Here is a 25,972-nt window from a genome sequence, read left to right as displayed (position 1 = left end):
GTTTCCTTTTACGGGGCTCAAGAGAGGGAAGAGTTGGATTGCTAAGAGGTCCAATGAGCGTGGTTCTCTGCTTTGATTGGTAGATTATGTCATGTTATCATTTTCCTACTGTGCATATCCCTTCCCATAATACAGCTGATTTTAATCCTACACATGTCTATGTATGCACAGGCCTAAGACGGCGGGATTCTCTCTAAGTTTCCTTGAGGACAGTTTTGCCTTGGTGCACATGTCCCCGAGACCAGTGCAGACTTGATCAGCCTTTCCATTCTTTCCTGACACACTGAGAATATATCTGAACAGAAACAAAGTTTGATTGCTGTTGGGTAGGAGAAACTTGTCCCATTGTGCGGAGATGGGTAGACATGTAGCTCAATTAGGTGAGCACCTGAGGTTGCCAGATGCGTTGCTCAAAGAGGTGTCTATGTACAGGTAAAGGAGCTAGGCTGCCCACGGAATCGTTGAGTGGTGTGAGTGTGAATGTAATTCAAACCGAGTCCGGGTTACTAACGATCCCCTACGCTTGCCTGCCCTAACTGGGTTTGAACTGACAGGATTAGTTCAGAGAGGGCACTGATACCTTTAGTGATTCAGAGAAACTGCAGAGCTAGGATTACCTGAGATCAAATCCTGGCTCTGGACAATTTACTAGCTGTGTGTTCTTAGGAGAATTAAACTCTCTGTGCCTCGGTCCCCTCATCTGTAAAGCAGGGTTTAACAGTGCCTACCTCCAAGGGTTATGAGGATCAGCAGGATGGTTCCGTGGGTGAAGGTGCTTGCTATGCCATCAAGGCCTGATGACCTGGGTTCAGTCCCCTTGGACCCGCATGGTGAGAGGAAAGACATGCTCCCAAAAGTTGTCTCCTGAATTCCACATGTGATCTGTTGTATAAAGGTGCCATTGTGTGTGTGTGTGTGTGTGTGCATACATACACACACACAATATAATTGAATTTTTCTTAAAAGAATTGTGAGTTAAATGGGTTAATATAATGAAGTATTTAAGGAACACCTTGCATCCAATGGCTATAAATACTGGCTTGTCATCTAACAGGAAAGTAAATACATCTTTGGGGAGCTTGACTAACTTACCATCCCTCAAGACATGGTTCTAGCTCAATACAGGTACATCCTCTAACGGATGCAGCTAGTGCATCACTGTGTGGTCCCCAGAACTGTCACTATAAAACTCCTACTATATTCTCCACTGGACTGCCCAACTTTCTCCTCTAGCACTGTCTGTGTGACCTCCCAGCTGAAGACCTAAAAGCCCCCCTTCCCTTCCTCTAGTAGACAAGTAGAAGAAAAAAGAGCCAGGTGGTAGTGGTGGTGGCGCACGCCTTTAATCCCAGCCCTTGGGAGGCAGAGACAGGGGGATCTCTAAGAGTTTGAGGTCAGCCTCGTCTACAGAGTGATTTCCAGGACAGACTCCACAGCTATGAAGAAGCTGTCTTGGAAAGAAAAAAAAACAAACAAACAAAAAGAAAAAAAGAGAAAGGCTATACCGGGCAGTGTTGGTACACACCTTTAATCCCAGCACTAGGGAGGTAGAGGCAAATGGATCTCTGAGAGTTCAAGGCTGGCCTGGTCTACATAGTGAGTTCCAGAACAGCTGGGACTACACAGAAAATCCTTGCTGGAGCTAGGGTGAATCTCAAACCTGAGGTCACCTTAGGAATGTGACTGAACTATCAGTCTAGAGTAAACGCCAGTGTGTAGTGCATCAATCGGAGAACATTGCTAACACCTGGGGCCCTCTCATAATCTCAGAGATTAGTAGGGAAGAGAGACCCCGGTACAGACCTGAGTTACGACACAATTTTAGAGACCAAAGAGTAGACTGGGATTGGTGTAGAAATCAATTCCTCCGAGGGGCAACAGAGGAGACTAAATGAGGTAGAAAGACTCCTAAACTCCTATCACCTTGAGTAACCAACCAGTCACATCCACACTGCCCACACGTGGCAATTTAAGACTTGAAGAAACATGGGCTGCTGTTGTAAACACACAAGCCTGCTAGGGAGCTTGTAGCCCTCGGGAGTCAGGTAGCTGGGTCTTCCAGCTTCTTGATTATGTTAGTTCTATCTGGCAACTGCTACGTAGAAGAAAGGCAAATTGTCTTTCTCACTGGGGAAAAGAAGGGATCCCATTCTTTCTGATAAAAAAAAAAAGATGCTGCAGAGACATGCAACAACCCACACTGTGGTCTCGGGGAGACTGCATTCCTGTGGCCAGGAGTCGTGAAGAAATATCCCAGGAGAAAGGAAGCTACTCCAGAGAATGGTTATCTGAGAGGCCGCCAATGAGCCATTGTTGGCCCCAGGCCTGGGCCTCAGCTTTGCAGTGTTTGTAGGAAACTCTAGGGTATTCCTAGAACAGATCTGGAAGCCCAGGCAAATGCAGAGAAACACACACGAGCACAAGGTTCACCAGGCAGTCTCTGACTCACAGGTGCTGAGGAGTCTGAGCCCTCCAGAGAGACAAAGAAGCCAGAGACTTGGCAGTCAGAAACCCAAATCCAAAGGTACACATGGTGGCTCAAACCTACAATCCTTAGTAGGCTGAGGCAGGAGGATTGCCGAGAGTACAAGACCAGTATGGGCTAGATAGAGTATGACTGTCTCAAAAATATACACAAATCTATAATATTTTTAAAGGAAGGAAAGAAAAGGAAAGATGGAGACACAAATACTTTTAAGAGCTTTTTTTTTTTAATTTCAGAACGAACACAGGCAATTACTTTCTGATAGCAACAAGCTGTGACTACACAGGAATGAAGTGAGTCACTTCTCACACTTCAGGAATTCAAGCAGCCGACCACAGGTGTCACAGACACAATTTTATTCAAATTGTGCATAGATCTCAAACTCACATTTTTTTTTTAAAAAAAACTTTTTATTCTGGTATCAAAATAGTTATCTCTTTAAAATACCTTGAAAAGCTGTAATACAATTATCTTGCCATATATTAAATACTCTCCTAAAATATCAATCATCTCTCTCCCGCCTCTCATAGGCTCTCACCTCCACTGCCATTCCTATTCCTTTCATTTCTTGGCATCTTTGACACTTATCCAAGATAAGCATGAAAGGAAAAGATGTTCCTTACAAGCCCTTTATTTAAAACAAGAAAGTAAAGGAAGGGGGAAAGATGGGAAGGAGGGAGGGAGGAGGAGGGGGAGGAGGAAGGTGGGAGTGGGACATATAGTTAGGAGCAAGCCAGCTGGTGAGTGTTCAACATGGCACCACAAAGTCTTTTTAGTACAGCTATGCTTGCCCTCCACTTACACATACCAAATACGGGTTTTAGCTTGTCGTGCTAATTTGAGCTCAGCAGCGCCGTCTACTGACCAGGCTGACCAAAATCCAACAAGGGGAACCCAACCAATTTGACATTGGGTTATTGGGACACGAGGGACTGGAAGTCCAGTTAAAGAGACCAAACTTTTTTTTTTCTTTTAGACATCACAAGTCAACTGGATTCTAGAAAATCCACTATGGACACAGGCTTCCTGCAGATTCCCAGGGCACAGCCTGGGAATGCCAGCTTCACACAGTACTGAAATGTTCTGTCAGAAGCTGGACTCGGGTAAGGACTTCTTCCGACCTAAGGAAAGAGTGTGGTATTTCACCCTCTGCAAGGTGCCGTAAGAATTCTGTTCCCCAGGAATGGTCCTTTGTGAGGTGCCAGCCGTACTGGCTTTAGGGGGCCTGCTGGCTTTGCGGGGGAGGTGAAGAGAACTGGGTGCAGATCTGATGTCCCTCTCCATGTGGTAGCCCACGCCCCGGGCTGGGCTCTCTCGAATCCTGAGGGCAGGGGATGAGCCTCGAGCTTCCTCGTCCATGGCAGGGCTCAGCCTGTCACTCACCAGGGAGACTGGGGGTGCTGTTGGGGAGCTCTCAGCCCTGACAGCCTTCTTGTGTTCTTTCTTCCAAAACACAGACTTCAGAAGAGTGAACGTCCCCTGTCCCTTGTCTTTGTCAGGGGCCCTTTCCTCCACAGCAGCCCTAGCCTTCATCTTGGGTAAGGTACCTGTGCCGTTGTCCTTAAAGTTTCTGAGCAACCCAGTGGAGGGGGAAGGTGGACTACTCTGGCTGCCCACCTGACCACTTCCCTTCCAGGTTGTCATCTTCTGGCCCTCAGGGCGGCGGGCTTGTTTTTCGTCCCCCACTGAGGACATCACGGTGAGGGGCAGGTCAAACTTTTTGGGGAGTTTGATATCCTGATTTGCATTTCCTGTTCGTGTCCTGACTGTGTTTAGACCATCATCTAAGGATCCCAGGGCTGGATGGTGGTTGAGGTGGCACGAGGAAAGGGGCACCCCGGTTGCTCCTTGACTGATGTCTCGACCACTGTCTTCACTTTTAACAGGAAGGGTGCCATCTGGCCTAGGCGAAGGTGACTTCTCATCCCCGCCAGCAGCACGTGTCAACAGCGGCACAATGGACTGGCTGGTGGACCGGGGTCTTCGTCTGGACTCGAGGTACTCCACCAGCTCAACAGATGCCCCAGGCCGTTTCTCCCTGTGTCCAAAGGACCATCTCAGGGGCATGGTCTTGAAGGGCCCATGCCTGGATCGGGAAGCAGGAGGTGTCTTTATGCTAATACTTCGGCCACCAACACTCCGAACCAAAGGCTTGGATTCAACCCCTCCTGAAAGAGACACAGAGACCGTGAACACCTAATAGGGGTTTGTGTAGTGCCAGTCCTCAAGCAGTGATGTGTCAGGTGCAGGGCTGGCCACAGCAACTATAGCATGAGCCAGGCACACAGAGTTCCTGTCCTTAAGGCCACCGATGGCTTCATCCACTATCCACAGAATCCATGAACACATTTAAAACCACAGGGAAATCCATGGGAAAAGAAGGGATATGGTATCCACAGAGGATTGCTGCCAGGATCCCAGCAATAGCAAAACCTGTGGATGCATAAACCTCTTCTGTAAAACAGAGGGTGTACACATAAGCCACACACAACCTTCTGTAGACTAATTCTTCTCTAGATTATTTATGAGACAGACACACAGCAAATGCCATGTAAACAGCTGTCAAGCTCTATCACTTAGGGAGTAATCACAAGAAAAAATGTTTGGGCATGTTTAGTACAGACTCCCCCCCCCCACACCTGCAGTTATTGAATCAGCAGATAGGGAATCCTACATGTTGAGGGCTGACTATCTCCACGTGCCCTGCAGCCAGATCACTAAGGGGCTCCCTCAAGTCAGCTGCCCTGAGATCTAACATCATTATCATCCATCTTTAACTATGTCTATGGACAGAATGATTAGCAAATGTCTCTCAAACTGAGTCATAATTAAGTACTTGTACTTTAAAATGTAAGAGTGTCACATATCCCACAGTGGGCCCAAAAGAAAACAAAGTAATTTTAGGCTTCATCTTATCAGATTTGTGCTGTGGGATGATCATTCTGTATGCTGTGAATATATATAAAAGCTGTTGGACCAATAGCCAGACAGGATAAGGTTAGGTGGAACAATCAAACTGAGAACTTAGATGAGGAGGGGCAGAGTTGAGAGAGCTGCCAGCCAGATGTGTAGAAAATGAGGTTAGCAATCCTTGAACAATGTGGCAAAATATAGATAGAAATATGAGTTAATTTAAATGTAAAAGTTAGCTAGTAATAAGCCTGAGCTATTGGCCAAGCATTTACAATTAATATAAACCTGAGTGGTTATTTGGGACTGAGGGGTTGGGACAAGAAACTTCTGCCTACAGAGTGGCATTTTGTGTGTTTTTGTATTTTGCAATTACCTGCAAATAGCTAGTGCTTTTGGTATGTAGTCTTAAGTAAGACATTTAGAATCTAAGAAGGCATCATGACATCATGATCCAACTTGCAAACACACACATGCATTCTTTTCTATAGTCCAACCCTTCTAAAGGGAACATACATGATTGACATCGCATGCCTTTCCTGATGTGGGATTCCCCTCTGTATGCTGTGAACATGCTTTATTACCATTGGTTAATAAAGAAGCTACTTTGGCCTATGACAGAGCATAATAGAGCAAGGCTGAAATTCCAAGCAGAGATAGAAGAGGAAAGAAGGCAAAGTCAGGGAGATAGCATGTAGCCACCCAAGAATCAAGGGGTAAAAAATCCACAAGCCTCATGGCAAAGTATAAAATAGAAATGGGTTCATTTAAGATGTAAGAGTTTGTTGATAAGAAGCCTGAACTAATAGGTCAAAGAGTATATAATTAATATTAAGCCTCAGAATGGTTATTTCATAAGTGGCTTTGGGAACAGGCTGGTGGAGAGAAACCAGTCCAGGGGGAACAGCAGGACAGAGAAAACCTTCAGCCATGCTTCCCGAAGAAGGGTCACCATATCCTTGTACTGCCAGAACTGCTTGATGCCTGACTTGGACAACCCACATGTCTGCCCCTGTTCCGCGTGGGCTACGTGATTGTCAGTCAAGTACTGAAGCGTGGCACTGGTGCTCACAGCCGGCTGCTGACAATACACAGCTACTCCTGGACTGGGAGTGTTAGGGGCTGAAGGCTTAGACCCCTCCCATTTCACAAGTGGAAACTTTAACCCCCAAGTTCATGCCACAAGAAGTGAGGCTTCAGAAGAGTGTCCTTGTCGGAAGAGGTAAGAAAGAGCAGAGCTCTCTCTGACTCTCCCATAACACAACCCACCCGGCCCCTGACCCCATCCTGCAGAGTCATGAGGAGTACATTTTGGTCACGGGAAGGCCCCTGCCTGCCTATTTCTATTATAGCAGTCCCAAAGAGCTATGACAGAGACCAGCTCTGAAGACAATCAAGGACTTTTGCCACAAAACGCCCATGTAGGGAAGTTCTGAGATTCAGGCACACAGGTGTGAGGTCAGCGAGAGATAAGGTCACAGAGCATGCTGGGACAGGAATCTAAGTGCACCGGTACACATCTGCCTGGCAGCTGAGAAAGCAGGCCCACAGGGAGCAGCCACACACAGATATCAGAGGTTCCACGGGGATCTCAGCTGCTGGGGTTTTCATATGTCATTTTTAATACCTTTTTCTTTAGAGAAATTTTTATATTGGCCAGGAATAGACCCAATTCCACCCAAAATACTTTGTCATTTCGGTTCGCATTGACCTTGTGGCTCCACCATTGAATTCTCCACACCTGGGGAAAGATGAAACACGGTTCTGGAGGTGAAGGTGTGTGTGAAGTTTCCTTGTTCCTCATCCTCGGCCCTTAGAAGGGTGGAGAGGGACATTTTGCATCAGGAGGACAAAGCTGCGGCTTTTCAACCTTCACCAGGTGGAGTGGCCTAAGCCCTGGCAGGTGGCAAGAAGACCTGGTTAGTGCTGTAAATAACCACCTCTCTCTTCTTCCTGGTGTGAAAGGGCGCTGGGCCAGGGCCGACAGCAACCCACATTACAGACACCCAAAGGACCCCTTCGGTTCACCTCTTTTTGGGAAAAAGCACCTACTTGTCCTTTCATCTATTTATTGCCCATAACAGGACCCGAGGTGGGCAGGGATGGAGAGCCTTGGGGAAACAGAAATAAACAGCATAGGCAGAGCAAAAGCAGCGAGCACCCACAGGGCCTCCACTCGCTCGCTAACCAAGCATCCCCCCTCTTTCTCAGTACTCAAGCCCTTCCTCTGGGAGATGGCTCTTATGGAGAGCAGGGTGCTAGAAAGAATGGTGGAATCCAGGGAGTCTAAGGATCACAAAGGACCTATAGGGTTTCTTTTTAATATTTATTTTTATTGTATGTGTGTTTTTCTCCACGTACACGTGTTCCATGTTTGTGCCAGGGGCTGTGTAGGTCAGAAAAGGGAGTCGGACCTCTGAAAATGGAGTTACAGATAGACTTGAGTGGCCATGTAGGTGCAGGGAACTGAACCCAGGTCCTCTGCAAAAAGAACAAATGCTCTTAACCACAGATCCACACCGTTCAGGCCTCAGGACCTTGCTTTCAGATCATGGGACCACACCTCCAGGCCATAGGGCCACTCCTCCAGCCCACAGAGCCACGCCTCCAGCCGATGGGGGACACCCCTCCAGCCCACAGAGTCACACCTCCAGCCAATGGGGGACACCCCTCCAGCCCACAGAGCCACGCCTCCAGCCAATGGGGGACACCCCTCCAGCCCACAGAGCCACGCCTCCAGCCAATGGGGGACACCCCTCCAGCCCACAGAGCCACGCCTCCAGCCGATGGGGGACACCCCTCCAGTCCACAGAGCCACGCCTCCAGCCAATGGGGGGTACCCCTTCAGCCCATATGGGCACCCCTCCAGCCTAAGGCCTACAATTTTAAGCTGCATCTTCCATGTGGTTGTACACACTCTGCAGCAGACACAACGATCCTCTCAGGTCTACAGGAGCCCTCTCTGGTACAGGTGGCATCTGTTCTGCTGATGGATACAGCCCCAACCACAGGGCAGCTGCTTCAAGGGATGCCACCTCTGCTCCTGGCCGTGTGCGGCCACCTTAATTCTTGTGTGACTTCTGCTTCTTGGCTAGTGATGTGAACTGCAAGCTGTTACTCTGTGCTGTGGGGCAGGGGCCTTAGGGTCTCTTCTCCCCATCTTCACTCACCTTCAATGGGTCACATCCTTCCAATCCCCTAAGGGCTTCCACTGCATCTCCTCATCCACCCATCATTAATTCATCCCGAGATATTTAATAAAAGCCAACTGTACACCAAAGATTATTTCTTAGTGCTTGAAGAAAAAAAAATACAAATAAGAACCAACACTCAGGAGACAGAGACAGGTGAATCTTTGTGAGCTTGAGGAAGGCCAAGTTTCAGGCCACTCAAGGTTACATAGAGAGAACCTGTCTCAAAAATAACAAGAAAAATTCAAGTAGGAAGTGGCTGGGCTCTTAGGATTTGACAAAAAGCAAAAACCTAAGCTATCGGGTAATACATTAGTAACAGGTGCAATGAACAAGGCAGGGTTAGGGAAAAAAGGGTGTTGCATGAGTTATGAGCAATATTTGAGAGACCTGCATGAAAGACGTGAGAGATGGAGGGAGTCGGGAGGAGATCTGAGGAAGGCAGGCTCCAGACTGCGGGGCAGCAGGTGCAAAGGCCCTGGGGCAGGAGTGACCTTGCTGGCTCAGGCAAGCAGCAGAGAGACCAGAGCTGGTGCACAGGAGAAAGGAGCATGCGCTAGAGGCGACCAGAGCTGGGGCACAGGAGAAAGGGGCATGCGCTAGAGGCGACCAGAGCTGGGGCACAGGAGAAAGGGGCATGCACTAGAGGCATCCAGCCCAGCACCAGAGCCCCAGTCCTTATTTGGAGGTCTCTGTCTCCATCTTCCAATGTCAAAAACAACTTCAGCACTCCTTGTTCCGGGATGGACTGTTCATTTTGTGTTTATGCCTCTCGATGGCCTGGCAACCACTTCTGTATGGAGGGCAACCAAGAACAAGGCCGACTCCAAACTTCCCTGGGTCCCTTAGAAGCTGAGGCAGCAGTATACAGATGAGCCAGGCTACTCATCTTCCTCTGAGACTGATCCAGGTGGACAAAGTTGGGCAAGAGAAAGGCTGGATGTGACACCATCAACCCTTGGGAGCCAAAGTCAACATCTCTTCTTCACCCCCCCCCCCAAATTATTCCAAACTAGAGAGGGAAGAGCAGAGCCTTGTGGGCAGAAACAGAAAAATGTGACAACAGGGACCAACTGGGTGTGGTGACTCAGACCTATAGTCCCATCCCTCAGGAAGTTCAGAGATTATACATCCCTGGCCAACCTGGCTCTGGAGTGAGAGCCTGCGCCCAAGTAGAAAGGACAACAAAGAGGGCCCAGCAGCAGAGCATGAAAATCAACACCAAGCAAAACAAAACCAAAACCAAGAAAGCAGCTCCTAATGAAACCTAGCAGAGCAATCAATGACCTTGAGGGAGGGAAAAAGGGCATCAGGGGCTGAAAAGTGTGACCCACAGGAATGAAAGCCCAAGGGACAAATTGAAGGCTTGTAGCATGGGACCACACCTCCAGGCCGTAGGGTCACCCCTCCAGCCTATGGGGCCAGCCCTCCAGCCCACAGGTGTTGAGACTCATGTGAGCCAGGAGAAAGAAAACAGGGAAGAATCATCTCTCACCGCAGCAGGTGTGTCTAACCGCAGCCTGTACCTGTCCCAGGACAGATATGAATATGACCCAACACATTTGTAGGTGAAAAATGTCACAAAGTTTAAAGATTGGACACTTCTACACACAGAACAAAATGGCAAAAACCACAAGGGAAGTGAGGGGCCAGGAGCCACAACAAACAACCAGAGGAATCTGAAGGCAAGAGACACAATAAATGAAGGGAAACACAAGACAACGTCCCAAAGAAAGGCTTGAGTGTGTAGAAAGGCACCTGATGGCCGGGTGGGGCTGAATACCCAGGCCTGTGCTAGAATTTCTCAACTCCAAGGTCAAAGAGAGAATCTTAAAAACTTCCAGCCAGAAGGAACAGGAGACACTCGCGTGAAAAAGAACAGTCTGGGTTTCTCACCTGCCGCCCAGGGGCAAGGAGAGCGTGGGAAATCAGCAAAGACACCGAAAGTAAAGGATTGCAACCACAGAGCCCCAGGCCCGCCAGGCTGCCACCCACTGGGGCGAAAGGAAGAATTTCTGGCTGAGCAAGGATTTAGAGCTGGCGTGCCTAAAGGGCTAACAAACACCGGCAGAGCAGAGATCTCAGGGCAGAGGGCAGATAAGACAAACACAAAAGCCCGGTGCATCTCAGCCCCTGCATTCCATCAGCTGTCCTCCCTCCACCGCCGGCCAGGCAGTCTCAGAAGGTCATCTTAAGTCAGGGTGCATGGGACAGGAATTCTAGCAGTACTCTGAGAGCGTCCATCTGAAGTGAGGGAGGAGAGTACTTCCCCAACAGAGCAGAGGCATAAAGGGTTTCAAAGCTCTCCCTGTGGGAGGAAAGTCAGTGGGAGGGGGCCGCGGAAGCACAACTCTGGTTATTGGTGTAAAGAGCGAAGGCAATGAAGAAACAGAATGCCCGGCAGGAAACAGCTGGTTTCTAAGAGCCTCCTAATGGCAGGGAAATGTGATTGATTGCAAAAGGCAAGAAAGGAGACAGTAACAAGGGGAGAAGAAAGGCAGAATCTGCAAATTAATTAGAAAAGGAAGCGAACAGCAACCAAGTCAACCAAGATGAGGGAGCAGGAAAGGAAGAAAACCAGCAAGGAACATTGTATCACAACACTGCACTCCGTTCCCTCCCTCCCAGTGGACTGCGTTGTGCATGGGGCTCAGCAGCACAGTGTGGCCTAGTGTTCATGAGGTCCTGGATTTTACCTCCCAGCACAGCACTGAAAATAACAACAAAAAAGTGGCTCTTTATTTTTACCTTAAAAGGGGGAAGGGCCAGGAGCTAAAAGGTCAGTAATTAAGTCTGCTCATGCAAAGGACCAGGGTTTGATCACCAACAGTCACATGACAGCCAACCATCATCCAATCCCAGGGGGATATAACGCCCTCTTCTGGCACCTAGTGGTAATGCATACATGTATACACCCACATGTGCAAACAAAATACTAATATACATAATTAAAATAAATATTTTTAAAACAGCAATCTATTTGCCAAAAGCCACTTAAAATGAACTAAAAAAGAAAGCAAAAAAAGGGCAGAAGCAAATATTAGATAAGTGTGGACAAAAAGAAGAGACAAATTATCAATGTGGAGTCTATGGTTAAAACCAGAGAGCAATAAAGAACAATCACAATGATAAAAGGCACACTTCATAAAAAGATGCAATAGTCACGAACTTTCAGACACCTACTAACAAACAGCTCACATAAGGTAACAATTATAAACATTTACAGAATACATGGTCAAAGCCCACCTTCGCAGAAGACCTCAATGGATTTCCTGCATAGTCAGAGGTGATTTAAAGCCGGACTCTGGCTCATACTGGTAAACCCAGCACTTGGGAGGTGGTAGCATGAGGATCAGAAATCAGTATTAAAAAAAAAAAAAAATCTTCGGCTGAGTAGTGAGTTCAAGACCAGCCTAGGCTATAATACTTTGACAAAGCAAAACAATAACAAAAAGATATGCATTTAAAGACAGAGGGGGGCTGAATAAAGCACTCGGTACTTAATATCGCATATGTCACAAAGCACTCGAGCCCTCGGAAAGACTACGTCTAATTTATATGTACACAGACACTTATAAAATAACAAAATGGTCTTTACCACAAAAGAAGATAATTTGTGAAAAGCTCATTCTTGGACCACAATTTGTCAAATTATAAACAAAGAATAAAAAGGTGACCACACAGTCCTGAATACTTGAGACTCCCAGATACCATCAAAAAGGGAATGTAAACTGAAACAAAACACTGTCTGGAAAATCTGGAAAGGAAGAAGACATACTGAAGCCTCTGACGCCCAAGAAAAGCCACAGAGGACATTACCAGCAGGAGGACTTGTCCTGACAAGTTGGGGAACCTAAGCCCCAGGGCCCTTTATTCACAAGGGTCTCTGGGAAGAACTTCTTGGGTTTTTTTTTTCATAGTCACATCTTCCAGTTATTATAAAATTAAAGTGTTTTTATATTCCCTCAGCTGAACAGCACCTCCTTCTCACTTCCCCCCCACCCTCCCCCGCCAAATTCTGTTAGTTATAAACCCTGTAACACTCTTGTCTTAGTCAGGGTCACTACTGTATGATAAACACCATGACCAAAAGCAAGTCGGGGCGGACAGGTTTATTTGCCTCACACTTCCATATCTATAGGCCATCAGTGAAGGAAGTCAGGAGAGGAACTCTAATAGGGCAGGAATCTGGAGGCAGGAGCTGATGCAGGGGCCACAGAGGGGTGCTGCTTCCTGACTTGCTCCTTCCTCATGGCTTGCTCAGCCTGCTTTCTCAGAGCATTTGGAACCTCCAACCCCGGGATGAACCAGACCCCATCAATCACTAATAAAGAAAATGCCCTACAGGCTTGCCTGCTTTCAGCCTGATCTTCTGGAGACATTTTCCCAATCGAGGTTCCCTCTTTTCTGATGTCCACAGTTTGTGTCAAGTTGACACAGAACTAGCCAGGACACTGACACACTCCTTTAGGTGTAAAGTGCCATCCCAGCATCCCACAGCCAGACTCCCGGAAGGATGACATTCCTGGGCCATCTGTGTTTCTCGCAGATGGCTGCTGACATGTAAGCTCTATGGGAACTGAGAAAGGATGTAGAGTCGTTCCTCGGAGTCCATGGAGGATCGGCTCCTGCAGATGCTCAGCTCCTTGGAGGCTCAAATCTCATAGAAGTGTGGTATTTGTGCGAAACTGATACACACCCTCCTGTGCATCCTACACTCCTGTACATTCCATGATTATTTACCAACAGGACCATTTCCGGGCACTGAAGGACACTTGGCATCCTTGCCCCCTGTTAGGACTCACCCTCATTAATTTTGAAAGATTAAAAAAGTCTCTCTCGTAGATGAGAGAAGACTGACTCCCTTGAGGAAACCTCTCTGCTAGATTTTGCTCCTGCTTGGATCTGACGATAAGACTAGATTTCACAACCATTCCAGAGCTTCTAGAACAAGTTTTAAAACTCCAATTCTATTTTATCCAAACTACGAGAGGGAAAGCTCCCTTAGATAGCAAGGCTCTTCCAACATCCAAGCAGAAGAAGCCTGGATGCGAAGTTGTCGGGAGGCACATGCCTCAGAGCACAGTTGGAGGAGCCTGGGCACAGCTGGCGCCCCTGCACTGCTGCTGTCTGCTCCACAGCATCTTAGAGTCATGCCTGCCACTTCTCTGAAAAGCTGCATCACTCTTTGGAGCTGCCTCCTCATGGAAGGGTGTCCAAAACACTTCCCCTTGGGAGAGAGGCGGCCCACGGTGCCGTGCCTTTCGATAGAGCTGGGATGAGTGGATGACTTATCACAAGCAGAACCAGCAGGAATACGCAGGCTGGAAGAGCCTCTCTCTTGTTTACAGGCACTCTCCCAAAGGTGCAGCCGGGACAGTGTAAGAAAATAAGAAATACCTACCTGGTGAAAGCAAGCCAGAACCCACTGCATTCAATTCAGTCCCATGGGAGTGAACTCTAAGGACTTGGACAAGTTCACGTTACACATAGATACACACACACACACACACACACACACACACACACACACACACACACACTCCTGCAGCATTCCATCTGATGGTGAAATGGTGGAAGCCACAAATGAATGCCAAATGAGGGGGAGTAAACTCACGAGCTATGACTCATCCCAACTACAAACCAGAGGGCAGCTTGAAGACTTCATCATCACTAATATCTCCTGGAACTCTGGGATGTGCCAGGGACTGTGCTGGGTTCTTAGCAACAACGACTAAAGTACATAGAAAGAAGCAGCTGGCGAGTGGGCACATATACTGTGGCCCAGCAATTCCACCCCTAGGTATAGACTCAACGGAAACACAGGCATGTACACAGCAGAAGACATGGGCTCGAATCTCACAGTGGCACAGGTGCTATCCCTTATCCAGAGTGGTTGGGACCAGAAGTGTGGAAGGCTTCAAATCTCTTCAGATGTTGGAATAGGTAGAATATGGTGGTTTCCTAGAGATAGAACCCACGTCTAAACACAAAACTCTCATGCATCAAGTATATTTCATGCATGAGAGTAAAGGCGACTTTATGTAATATTCCTAATAATTAGTGCACAAGGTAAGATTTCATGGTGTAAAATTTTCAACTGATAGTGGCATCATATTGGTAAGAACTTTTATATTCTCAAGCACTTGGGGTTTTCAGATTAAGCACACTCCTCGGATAGCATTGATGATAACTCCAAACTGGAGACAGTGCCTAAATCTGCCACAGTAGAATAAAAAGTGACCTATCCGAACAGTGTGGGAAATACTGACGAGGGAGATAGTGCCATCTGCCAAGGAGCAGACGCCATCCAGAGACAACCACGAAGAAAGTGCATAGACTTACAAAGAATCCACCGGTTTCTCAGAAACTGAAAACCTGTACTCATTCAAGACACTTTGAGAAGCAGGCCAGATTTCTCCGGGGCTGGCTCTACACCAGGCTCTACAGCAATGTCTACTCCACAGCGAATGTACAGAAGGCAGAAGTTGATCCCTTTAGCTCGCCCTGCACACTCTTTCCTAATGCCTGTCTTTGCTCTTAGTCTCCTCCTCTCACACACGTGAGCTAACTTCTGCACAGATAACTCTGCATCCATGAGCTGATTTTATTTACTAGTAAAAAAAAAACAAAAGAGAAGGACAACCCACTGCTATGTACGCCAGAGGTGCCTCACAAGAACAGAGTAAACAAAATTAGCCAAACCAAAAGTCTGCACGCCATATGGCTTCACAGGTAAAATTCATCTTTGCAAACATACATTTTTAAACATAAACCAGACTGATGATAGCCTGCTCCAAACTCTCCAACAGCTACTCACTGTGCAGGGAATAAAGTCCAACGGGTGTGTCACAGTTGGCCCCTGTCCATCTTTTACTTAACACAGTAAAACTAACATGGTATAGATCCTGGGAGAGTGGGAAGCGATGAGTGAGACAGGTATGAGGAAGGAGAATTCCAGAACCAATCACTTTTCTGTCTTCCTTCCTTCCCTCCCTCCCTCCCTCCCTCCCTCCCTCCCTCCCTCCCTCCCTCCCTCCTTCCTTCCTTCTTTCCCTCCCTCCCTCCCTCCCTCCTTCTTTCCTTCCTTTGTGGTGGTAGGCAAGTGCTCTGCCACTGTGCCACACCTCCAACACAGAACTCTCTATGTCTTAGTCTAGCACATGAATATGTCCGCGTTATGATAATTCATCAGATGTGCACACGTGACTAGTGTACATATTTATTAGTAGTACATTAGTAAAACTATCTGCATGCTTTATAGAATATGCACTGCCAATGTATATGCTCATACATGACGAAGTGCATCCCAAGCATACATCTTAATGATACAAACAAAAATGTTATCTTAATGTTTCTATAGCTGTGATATTTATAGTTATAAAACATTTCTACTACAATTTTTATATTATAACCTAAATTGGGAACTAAATAAAATATGAAAATTTATTTATTTATTTATTTGTTTGTTTGTTTGTTTTGAGGCAGGATTTCTCTGTGTAGCCCTGGGTGCCCCGAAACTCACTCTGTAGACCAGGCTGGCCTTGACCTCACTGAGATCCACCGCCTCTGTCTCCCAAGTGCTGGGATTAAAGGTGTGAGCCACCACGCCCCACTGGAAATTTAAATATTTGACCACTGTTCTTTGCCGAAGGAAACACACCTACACAGTTACACACACCCATGTACAGAGAGACACAGCCACCCACACACTGAGTTCTTGTTTTAGGACTGGTTTCTGTAACCATCCTGTCCCTGTTTTCCTGCAGTTTCTCCATTAGGGAGCACACCTGCCTGTGAGCGTGCTCTGCTAGCTCTCTTTTGGCCAAGGAAAAGCTCGCTCTGAGCCGAGCTTCCTGCACAGCTACTGGCCTTTCACCATGCCCCAAAATGACTTCCGTATGTGCAGTCATTTCCTGCACCGCAGCGGGGCTTCCATTTCTTCCCAGCCTCCCTCAGTCCTGAACAGAGTTGGCCCTTTCCTTCTGAAGGAAGCTTCCAGCACCTGGGAATGACCTCTGCTGGCTTGCTCCCCCAGTCCTGGCTTCTCTTTCTCAGTTCTCTGTCCAGCTTCACTCAAGTCCAACTCAGTAGAGCTGCCAGCCTTGGTCTTGAATCTGCGTTCTTTTCTATCTCCATGATCTCCATGGGGAGCTGAGCTAGCCTGTGGCTTTCACTTTCACCTGTGTGCTGGTGGCTCTCCAGTCTCCAGCTCTAGTCCCTGTCGTTCCCATACTGCCTAAAGCATGTGGCTCCGTTCCAAACTGACCCTGCCCCTTCCCAACACTTTCCCATCCTACAGACAGTACAACAAGCCCCGTTGATAGTTATACCTTAAACAAAGGTCAAGGCATCCTGGATCATTTCCTTCTTTCCTTTGCTGCTTTAACACCAGTAAACTCTGTTAGTTCTGTCCACAATCTGACCATCTTGTCCCCAACACATTCTTCCAAATCTTCAACCATAAACAATCTCCTCATGGGCGCATCACCTGACACACAAGCCCACCCCTGAGGATGGATTGATTCTTCATGCAGTAGACAGGCTATAGATATATAAACCCTAGACTGGAGAGATGGCTCAGTGGTTAAGGCAGTGGTTGCTCTTCTAGAGGACCTAGATGGTCTTCCCTAGGTCACCTACACTGTTTGTAACTTTAGTCCCAGGGGCTCTGACACCCTGTTCTAGTATGGGGATACTGCACACCTGTGATACACAGACAAACATGCAGGCCAAACACCCATAGACATAAAATAAACATAAAGGTAAACCATATTGACTACTGCCCTACTCCACATTCTCCTCACTAGCCACAGCACTTGAGGTGAAGTCCAAATGGCATACCAAAAGCTGTGCCATGCACTTCCCATCCTCCTCCTCCTCGCTCTGCTTGAAGGCTGTGGCTTCTGCTCCTCACACCATGCCATGTTCGTCTTTCATAGCACCTGCGATGCACGTATTCCCAGCCTCCTGCACAGCACGAGTCCCCGGTCCCTGCTCAGGCCACTTCAATGTCACTTCACCCACTGTATCACACAGGGGTCTCTGTACCTCCCTCCCTGGTTTCTGCTCTCTCCTTCCCTGACTTTTTAGCTCTTTACCTCTGTCTCTGCTTTAAACCACACTGCTGCCTTAGTTTACTGTCTGCCCCATGACATAGTAAGCTCTGTGCGAACAGAAGAGGGATGCAAAGTCGTTCCTCAGAGCCCATGGGTATCAGCTCCTGCAGATGCTCAGTGCCTTGGATGCTCAAATAGGGATCTGAGAAAATGTTGCAGTGTTTGTACGTAACTGACACACACCCTCCCATGAGTTTTATACTCCTGTGCATTCCTGTGTGCTTAAAGTCACCACTCAGTTGTCCGTAATCCCTGATGCAGTGTGAATGTTGGGGGATGGTGGGAGAAGAGTCTGCACATGTTTAGTCCAGGGACGACCTTTTCTCTATTTTCCATCAGTGGTTGATTGACACTATTGATGTACAGCTTGTGGGTCAAAGGGGCCTACTGTGGGTGGAGGGTCGTGGATGGGTGGGGGGGGGCAGGTGAACTTTAGGAAGACCCCAAGAGATGACACACTTCTTGTCAGGACCAGCTCTTTCTGTTCACAGCTAGGAGGTGCCAACACTTTCACAATGAAGAAGCACAGGAAAAGAAAAGATAGCCAATCTAGCCACATACCCTTGTCCTGGAGGCAGACACCATTGGTGAAGACAGGAGAGTCAGGGACCCGGGCCACGGAGGGACAGGGGGCTGAGCTCCAGGACAGCAGGCTTCCTCTTGTGCTGTTGTTGTAGCTCCCGAGCCTCATGAGCCAATGGTCAGACAAGGAGGAGCTGGTGGAGCCTGTAGAAGAAGCAGAGGAGAGAGCTGGACCTGGCGTGTCCCGGAGGAACCTGCAGGTAAAGGCAGAGTTCTTCCTCTACTGGGTTCTAGGCCAGTCCTAAGATTCCCAAGATGACCTCTATCCCTAAGCCCTGGACTAACAGAACAAGAGGGGAACCATAAAAACCAAAGTAGTTAGGCGGTGGTGGTGCATACCATTAATCCTAGCACTCAGGGTAGAGGCAGGTGGATCTCTGCAAGTTCAAGGCCAGCCTGGTCAACAAATTGAATTCCAGGACAGCCAGGGCTACACAGAGAAACCCTCCCTGTCTTGAAAAAAAAAGGTGGGGGCGGGGGTGGTAGCTGGCCAGAGAAGCCTGCAATGGGACATCCTCGGAACCATGGTGTTTAGGTGAGACCTACGATGTGACATCCTCAACTATGTTTAGAAGCCTGCAGTGACTTGGAACAACAGTGGTTAGTGAGCACAGGAAAGATGGTTCCTTGGTACATTCAAATGTTTTTCATGAAATTATTTGCTGCCAAGTCTGGTTTCCTAAATGTGATTATTTTTCTAGAGCCAGATTTCTAGGATTTTAGTAGTCACAGCAAAAGCCACAGTCAGAGTGATGGCATTTAGCCCCAGGACCCATGGCACCAGATCCTGTAGTACAACACACAGTGAACACACCCCAAGTTCAAGGGAGCCAAATCTTCATAAGGGGCATCAGGGTTAGCTTCCCTTTGGCCTTCTCTAATAGGTTTATTATTATTAAACTGCATATTACTTGAGGCTCTTACTGTGTATCCTAGGTTGGCTCCAAACTCATGATCCTCCTGTCTCAGCTTCCCCTGTGATGAGATTTAGGCATATGTCACCATGCCTGGATCTAAGTGTTTTTTTCTTCGTTCAATGCCTGCCTTTTAAAAATGGAAAGCAGGCTTGTGTTAGTTTTGATTCAGACCTGGAGGACTCTTTATTTTCTCTGTCTATTTTTCAATAATGATTAGGAAAAAGATGTAGTTAGTGTGTGAGTGTATGTGTGTTTATAGTGTGTGTGTGTTTGTGTGTGTGTGTAGAATGGAGAGAAGAAAAGGAGAGAAAAGAGGAAGGGAAGGAGGAAGGGGGTAAAGAGAAAGTATGAGAACATATGTGTGTGTGAATGCAGTGTATAATTGTGGTATATACACAAAAGTACATGCAGGTGTGAGTGTCTATAAATTCACAGAGGCCAGGGGAAGTCATTGGGTACCCTGATCCACCACTCTCCTCCAGGGGAAACCATTGGGTACCCTGATCCACCACTCTCCTCCAGGGGAAACCATTGGGTACCCTGATCCATCACTGTCCTCCAGAGGAAGGGATTGGGTACCCTAATCCACCACTCTCCTCCAGGGGAAACCATTGGGTACCCTGATCCATCACTATCCTCCAGAGGAAGGGATTGGGTACCCTAATCCACCACTCTCCTCCAGGGGAAACCATTGGGTACCCTGATCCATCACTATCCTCCAGAGGAAGGGATTGGGTACCCTAATCCACCACTCTCCTCCAGGGGAAACCATTGAAGGGATTGGGTACCCTGATCCACCACTCTCCTCCAGGGGAAACCATTGGGTACCCTGATCCATCACTATCCTCCAGAGGAAGGGATTGGGTACCCTGATCCACCACTCTCCTCCAGGGGAAACCATTGGGTACCCTGATCCATCACTATCCTCCAGAGGAAGGGATTGGGTACCCTGATCCACCACTCTCCTCCAGGGGAAACCATTGGGTACCCTGATCCATCACTGTCCTCCAGAGGAAGGGATTGGGTACCCTGATCCACCACTCTCCTCCAGGGGAAACCATTGGGTACCCTGATCCATCACTATCCTCCAGAGGAAGGGATTGGGTACCCTAATCCACCACTCTCCTCCAGGGGAAACCATTGGGTACCCTGATCCACCACTCTCCTCCAGGGGAAACCATTGGGTACCCTGATCCATCACTCTCCTCCAGGGGAAACCATTGGGTACCCTGATCCATCACTATCCTCCAGAGGAAGGGATTGGGTACCCTGATCCACCACTCTCCTCCAGGGGAAACCATTGAGTACCCTGATCCATCACTCTCCTCCTTATCCCTTTGGGTTGAGTGAATTAGTGAACCTGGAGCTAGGCTGGCTCTTCACTGCTGACAGTGCTGGGGTCAGAGGAACATAGGTAGGCAAGACTAGATTTCTTTTTTAAAATAAATTCTCACACTTAACACAGCAAGCGTTCTTACCCAAGGGGACATCTATTCAGTCCTGATGAATATCTGTAATGCTCTTTTGTCCCCAAAATAAGGATGACTATTTTTCAGAGTGTGACAAATCACTTAAACGTGTTACACATTTCTCCCCGTACTTCCAAACAATGTGGAGGCTCATAAATCACTTACCAGGGAACCACTAGGCAGGCACACTTTCTCGAAAAGCCCTGGCTCTTACCTGCCTCTCCCTTTCTAACTGTATTGACACAGGTTTACAAGGCCCACAGCTAATCTCATGTGGCTCAATGAGACTCCCACGTGCATCAGCCGCCCCAGATCGAAAAGGAATGTACTCTTTCCCCATTTCTTGATATGGCAACTGGCTGAGGAAATAGAGAACTCCCAATTTTCATACTGGCAGACAGAGCTTCCTTTTTGGATCCTTGTCCACCTTCCTGGATACTCAAGTGAGCATTCCAGTTCCTTCAAAACACAAGCCACTCAGAGAGAGGGAGGGGAGCACCCATGCACATGGGTGCCATAGCGCATGTGTGGAGCTCAGAGGAAAATCTGCAGGAACAGGTTCCAAGGATCAAACTGAAGTTGCCAAGGCTTGGTGGTAAGCATCCTTACAACTGAGCCATCTCACTGGCCCAGAACTCTTCACGTGACCTCCAAACCCCATGCCCCTCTGAGCTGTGGCACACACCTCTCATGGAGCTGCTGGCTGACCACGGAGGGATGCTGTTCCGCTTTTGATAGAACAGGATGTAAGCCCCCCTGCTGTTGACCTCATCCTCTCGCAGGGGCTCCACCGTGCTGTCGTCGTAGCTGTACCATTGGCCGTCCAGGGAGTTCCGGCAATAGGCTGCGAAAGTCCAAACCCCAAGTTCAATGCTTAGAGCCCCAAGGCATGAGCAAAATTCAAAAATGGACATGCTTAAAGCTGGGTGGCAAAAATACCCATTTTTAGCTAGAACTGATTTCTGGGAAACCAGAAGAAGACAGCAATTTCACCGCTAGTAAGATCTTACTTGAGTGCTCACTGGAAAGTGAGCATTCACAATGCCATCTCATCAGGCACAGTCACCTCTAACACAGAGTCTCACGTGACAAGGCTAGACGGTAATGAAACCCACTGCTCACCCATCTCTAAAAGGCCATGGAAGGGAAAATGGGACCCTAGTATACCTCTTCCCACCTAAGGACTGGAGTCCAACATTTACAGAAAGATGAACACCATTCCCGACTGCCTCCAACCAGCCACAGTGACCCTTCACCTGGCCCTCCAAGCTCAATACACAGCACTCAAGCCCACTGATCCTGAAGCTTACAGGACACAGGTGGCTACATCTGTCTTGTTCTTGTTCATCTTTAAAATGTTATTGAAAGGAAGGAAAGGGAAAAAAGGAAGGAAGGAAAGAAGGAAGGAAGGAAGGAAGGAAGGAAGGAAGGAAGGAAGGAAGGAAGGAAGGAAGGAAGGGAGACAACCTTTCAAATTTACGGATTATGCAAACCCACAGGTCCCTCGGGCTCTAGCTTGCTGACCTTTGCACACACTGCAGCTAAACACCCAGGAGTTCATCTTTGTTTTTCTTTCCCCTCTTGCCACACCCCATCCAAAAGCCGTTCTTACTAACGGAACTCCCAAACTATGTCTAGAAGACCATGTCAGTATCCAGTGTGAACTCTCAGAAACCATCTCAGGCTGAAATTCTCGCTTGCATTGCTCCTCCAGTATCCACAGAACCACAGAAGCCATTCTGAAAAGCACACTAGGAGATGTTTTTACTCCTCAACTTAAGGCCTGGAGCTGCCCACTGTGACACAGTAAAATGGTTCCTGAAACTCTTGGATGTTCCAAAGTGTCATTGTCTATGCTGGTGATCTATGTGATGACTGTGGCCTCCAAGTGGCTTCAGGGTAGAGTCAGTCTTGAGGAGGCCAAGGAAGCAAAGGTTGGGACTTTGGGGCAATGAGAAGAGAAAAAGCCAAAGACCAGAAATAGAACCAAACACAAAAACATAGCCTCATGGAATTAGGTGGATCTTTCAATTCGTAATGGTCTTGTAGCAACTGGTACATGGGGTGTGTTGGGGGGGACATCAAGAAACTTCAGAGCGCAGACTTAAATGTGAAAATCTAAAACCTCAAAAGCCCCAGGAGACAACATAGAACAACTGCTTCATAGCCCTGCATGAAAAGGGCTTTCTAGTCATACCTCGAAATCCACAAGTTTTTAAAGAAATGATTGGCCATTCAGCTACCTAGAAAAACAAAATGTAAGCCTTCTGCAAGACAAGTGACCTAAGGCACTGTAAGCACAGTCTTACAGGGAGACCATTAACAACAGCCATGTGGGAAACAGTCAAGGATACGGGCGAGGCATTCACAGAGGAGGTGCACAAAGTTCTTCAGCAGGGGAGAGGCTAGAATTGAGGCGTCATTCGCTCATTTGACTGGCAAAACTCCAAAGGAGCAGCATTACTCGTAAGAGCCAGGACCCAGATACTACCTAGATGCCCCTCAACTGAAGAATGAATAAAGATGTGGTCCATTAACACATTAGAACTAGGAAAAATCACCCTGAGTGAGGTAACCCAGACTCAGAAAGACAAACACGCTATGTCCTCACTCATAAGTGGATACTTGATGTAAAACAGAGGGCAACCAGACTACACCCCACAGCCCCAGAGAAGCTAGATCACAAGGAGGACCCTAAGAGGGAAGCATGGATCGCCCTGGGAAGGGGAAATAGATGAGATCCCCTGGGTAAACTAGGGGTGGGGACATCAGAGAGGAGGGGATGGGGGATGGAACATGAGGGAACAGGAAGGTCATGCTGGAGGAGGGATGGAGTGGGAGAGCAGCGAAAGTGATATCTTGTTAGAGGGAGCCATTATGGGGTTAGGGAGAAACCTGGTGCTAGGGAAATCCCCAGGAATCCACAAGCATGATTCATCTAAGACCCCTAGCAATAGTAGAGAGGGTGCCTGAATTGGCCTTTCCCTGTAGTCAGATTGGTGAACACTCTGTCATCATAGAGCCTTCATCCAGTAACTTATGGGGGGGGGGGGGAGTCAAGATCATGATAGGGAAATCTACAGAGACAGCTGAACCAAGCTCATGGGAACTCACGCATTCCCTGACAGCTGTGGAGCCTGCATAGGCCTGAACAGGCCCTCTGCATGTGGGAGACAATTGTGTAGCCTGGTCTGTTTGAGGGTCCCCTAGCAGTGGGACCAGGATCTATTCCTGGTGCATGAGCTAGCTTTTGGTAGGATGCCAGGCTCAGCTTTGATGGAGGGGGAGGGGTTTGAGCCCCCACTTAATGTACCAGACATTGTTGACTCTCCATGGGAGTCCATAAGCTTTGGGAGGAGTGGGGGGGGGTAGTTTGGGGAAGGTAGGAGGGAATACTGTGGTTGGAATGTAAAATGAATAAAAAATACAAACAAACAAACTCCAAAGGTGTCTATGCGCAGGATGTGGTGAGTTCTCCTCCAGGGAAGCAATCTCTCTCTCTCTCTCTCTCTCTCTCTCTCTCTCCCTTTCTCTCTCCCTTTCTCTCTCCCTCCCTCCGTTCCACTCTTTCTCTCTCCCTCAAAGGAAGGGTTTCTCTGTGTAGCCCTGGCTGTCCTGTAACTCACTCTGTAAACCAGGCTGGTCTCAAACTCATAGAGATCCATCTGCCTCTGCCTCCTGAGTGCTGGAATTAAAGATGTGGGCCACCACACCCAGCTTTACACTTTAATTTTTAAAAATTTGTTTGTATGAGTACATGTAGACACACCCATACCACGGCACATATGTTGAGGTCAGATGACAACTTAAGGAAATCTTACCATGTGGGCCCCAGGGATTGAACTCAGGTGCCTCTGAGCTATCTTAACAGCCAGAAGCAAGCACTCTCTTACTGCTGGGAAGAGAACAAATTCCTACACGCCCAGTCTACAGGGTGGATTTACAGAAATTGTCAAAATGTAGATCCAGAGCAGGGGCCTTGTTCAATGTTAGGGTGCCTGCAGACCCAGAGTGGGGGCCTTGTTCAATGGTAGGGAGCCTGCCTACAATGCTTGAGGCCCTGGTTTTGATATGCAAACACAAGCATACAAACACACCAGCTAGCTAGCTACTGCCTTTCTGAGATTTTGCCCTGTTGAAAGCTTGTCACATACTGGGCGGTGGTGGTGCGCGCCTTAATCCCGGCACTCAGATTGGTGGTGCACGCCTTTAATCCCAGAGACAGAGGCAGGCAGATCTCTGTGAGTTCAAGGCCAGCCTGGTCTACGGAGTGAGTTCCAGGACAGCCAAAGACACACAGAGAAACCTTGTCTCAAAAAATAAAATAATAATAATAAAACCAAACCAGCTTGTCATATAGGAAATGACACATGTCAAAGGTAACAGAAGCAATACTGCAAAGCAGAAGAATGAGCAGTGTATGCCCTAATCTTCTATATACCAGGGTGGAAACTTCTAAGCTAGATTACTAAGTGAAAAAAATCTAGCTGCAGAATTATATGTACAGTATTTAACTCTTGTGCTTAAAATGAGTGATAGAGTAAAACCTAAAAGTCTCTCTTTATGTTGTCAATTTTTAAAGATGTTTTTTCAATTTTTAAAAATAAATACAAGTAAAGAACTGAAGAGCAAGCACAGTGCCTCCTGAATCCTGGTAAATGAAAAGACCCACATAAAGGGGCAGCCTGTGAAATTCCAGGGCACCAGTGTGTGTAAAAGGACCTAAAAGCTCCCAGAAAGAATTAGATCCCAGACAAAGAAAAAGAAACTGGCTGACCCCATCTCCAAAGCAAGAGCCTATTCCTCACCTCCAATCTCTGTGGAGCATCCCTGTCCAAAGACGATGAGACAATGGTTATCAACCTAGAACTTTATCTCCAACCAGGCTGCCAGTCAAGGGTAGCAGTCAAAGCATTTAAGATGTGCAGTGACTCAGAATGTCACACTTCCAAGGCCCTCTCTTAGGAAGCTAGACGGTGTGCTCCTCAAAGTGAAGAAGTTGGTGATTGTCTGATATCCTGTATGGAGAACCTCCTACTGACATGTTACTAAACCAGCATATTTCGTAACATCCAAATATCTATTCTTGAACCCATACATAAGTTGCTCTCACCCCCCCCCCCACCATCTACCAAACTTGTCTTTGCAAGAGACGGAGTATAGAAAACCACATACAATCAAGCTGTAGAGAACAAGTGACCACGTGGTACCCAGCCCCAATTGGCACATCTACAACAAAACTCCTGCACTAAGGCTCAGGGAACATCAAGGAAGAGGGGGTGGGAAGACTGTAACAGCC

At 47.6% G+C, this 25,972-nt stretch overlaps 1 protein-coding gene across 3 annotated transcripts in view; it reads right to left on the bottom strand.

The window, feature by feature from the left end:
* Positions 1–2,708: 2,708 nt before the first annotated feature.
* Usp43 (ubiquitin specific peptidase 43) overlaps positions 2,709–25,972 on the bottom strand; it is a 66,817-nt gene continuing 43,553 nt past the window's right edge. The window contains exons 13-15 of one of the 3 annotated variants that reach the window (XM_075992110.1): positions 21,359–21,517; positions 18,267–18,431; positions 2,709–4,653 (exon numbers count right to left, since the gene is read on the bottom strand). In XM_075992110.1, coding sequence (XP_075848225.1) covers positions 3,572–4,653; positions 18,267–18,431; positions 21,359–21,517 — 1,406 coding nt within the window. In that variant the 3' untranslated portion in view covers positions 2,709–3,571. The remainder of the gene's footprint in view (positions 4,654–18,266; positions 18,432–21,358; positions 21,518–25,972) is intronic. The other 2 variants (XM_075992109.1, XM_075992107.1) reach the window with 2 other exon arrangements.

Source organism: Microtus pennsylvanicus, chromosome 11 (assembly GCF_037038515.1).
Source record: "Microtus pennsylvanicus isolate mMicPen1 chromosome 11, mMicPen1.hap1, whole genome shotgun sequence".
Classification (NCBI taxonomy): Eukaryota; Metazoa; Chordata; class Mammalia; order Rodentia; family Cricetidae; genus Microtus; species Microtus pennsylvanicus.
This window is presented reverse-complemented; position numbering and strand designations above follow the sequence as displayed.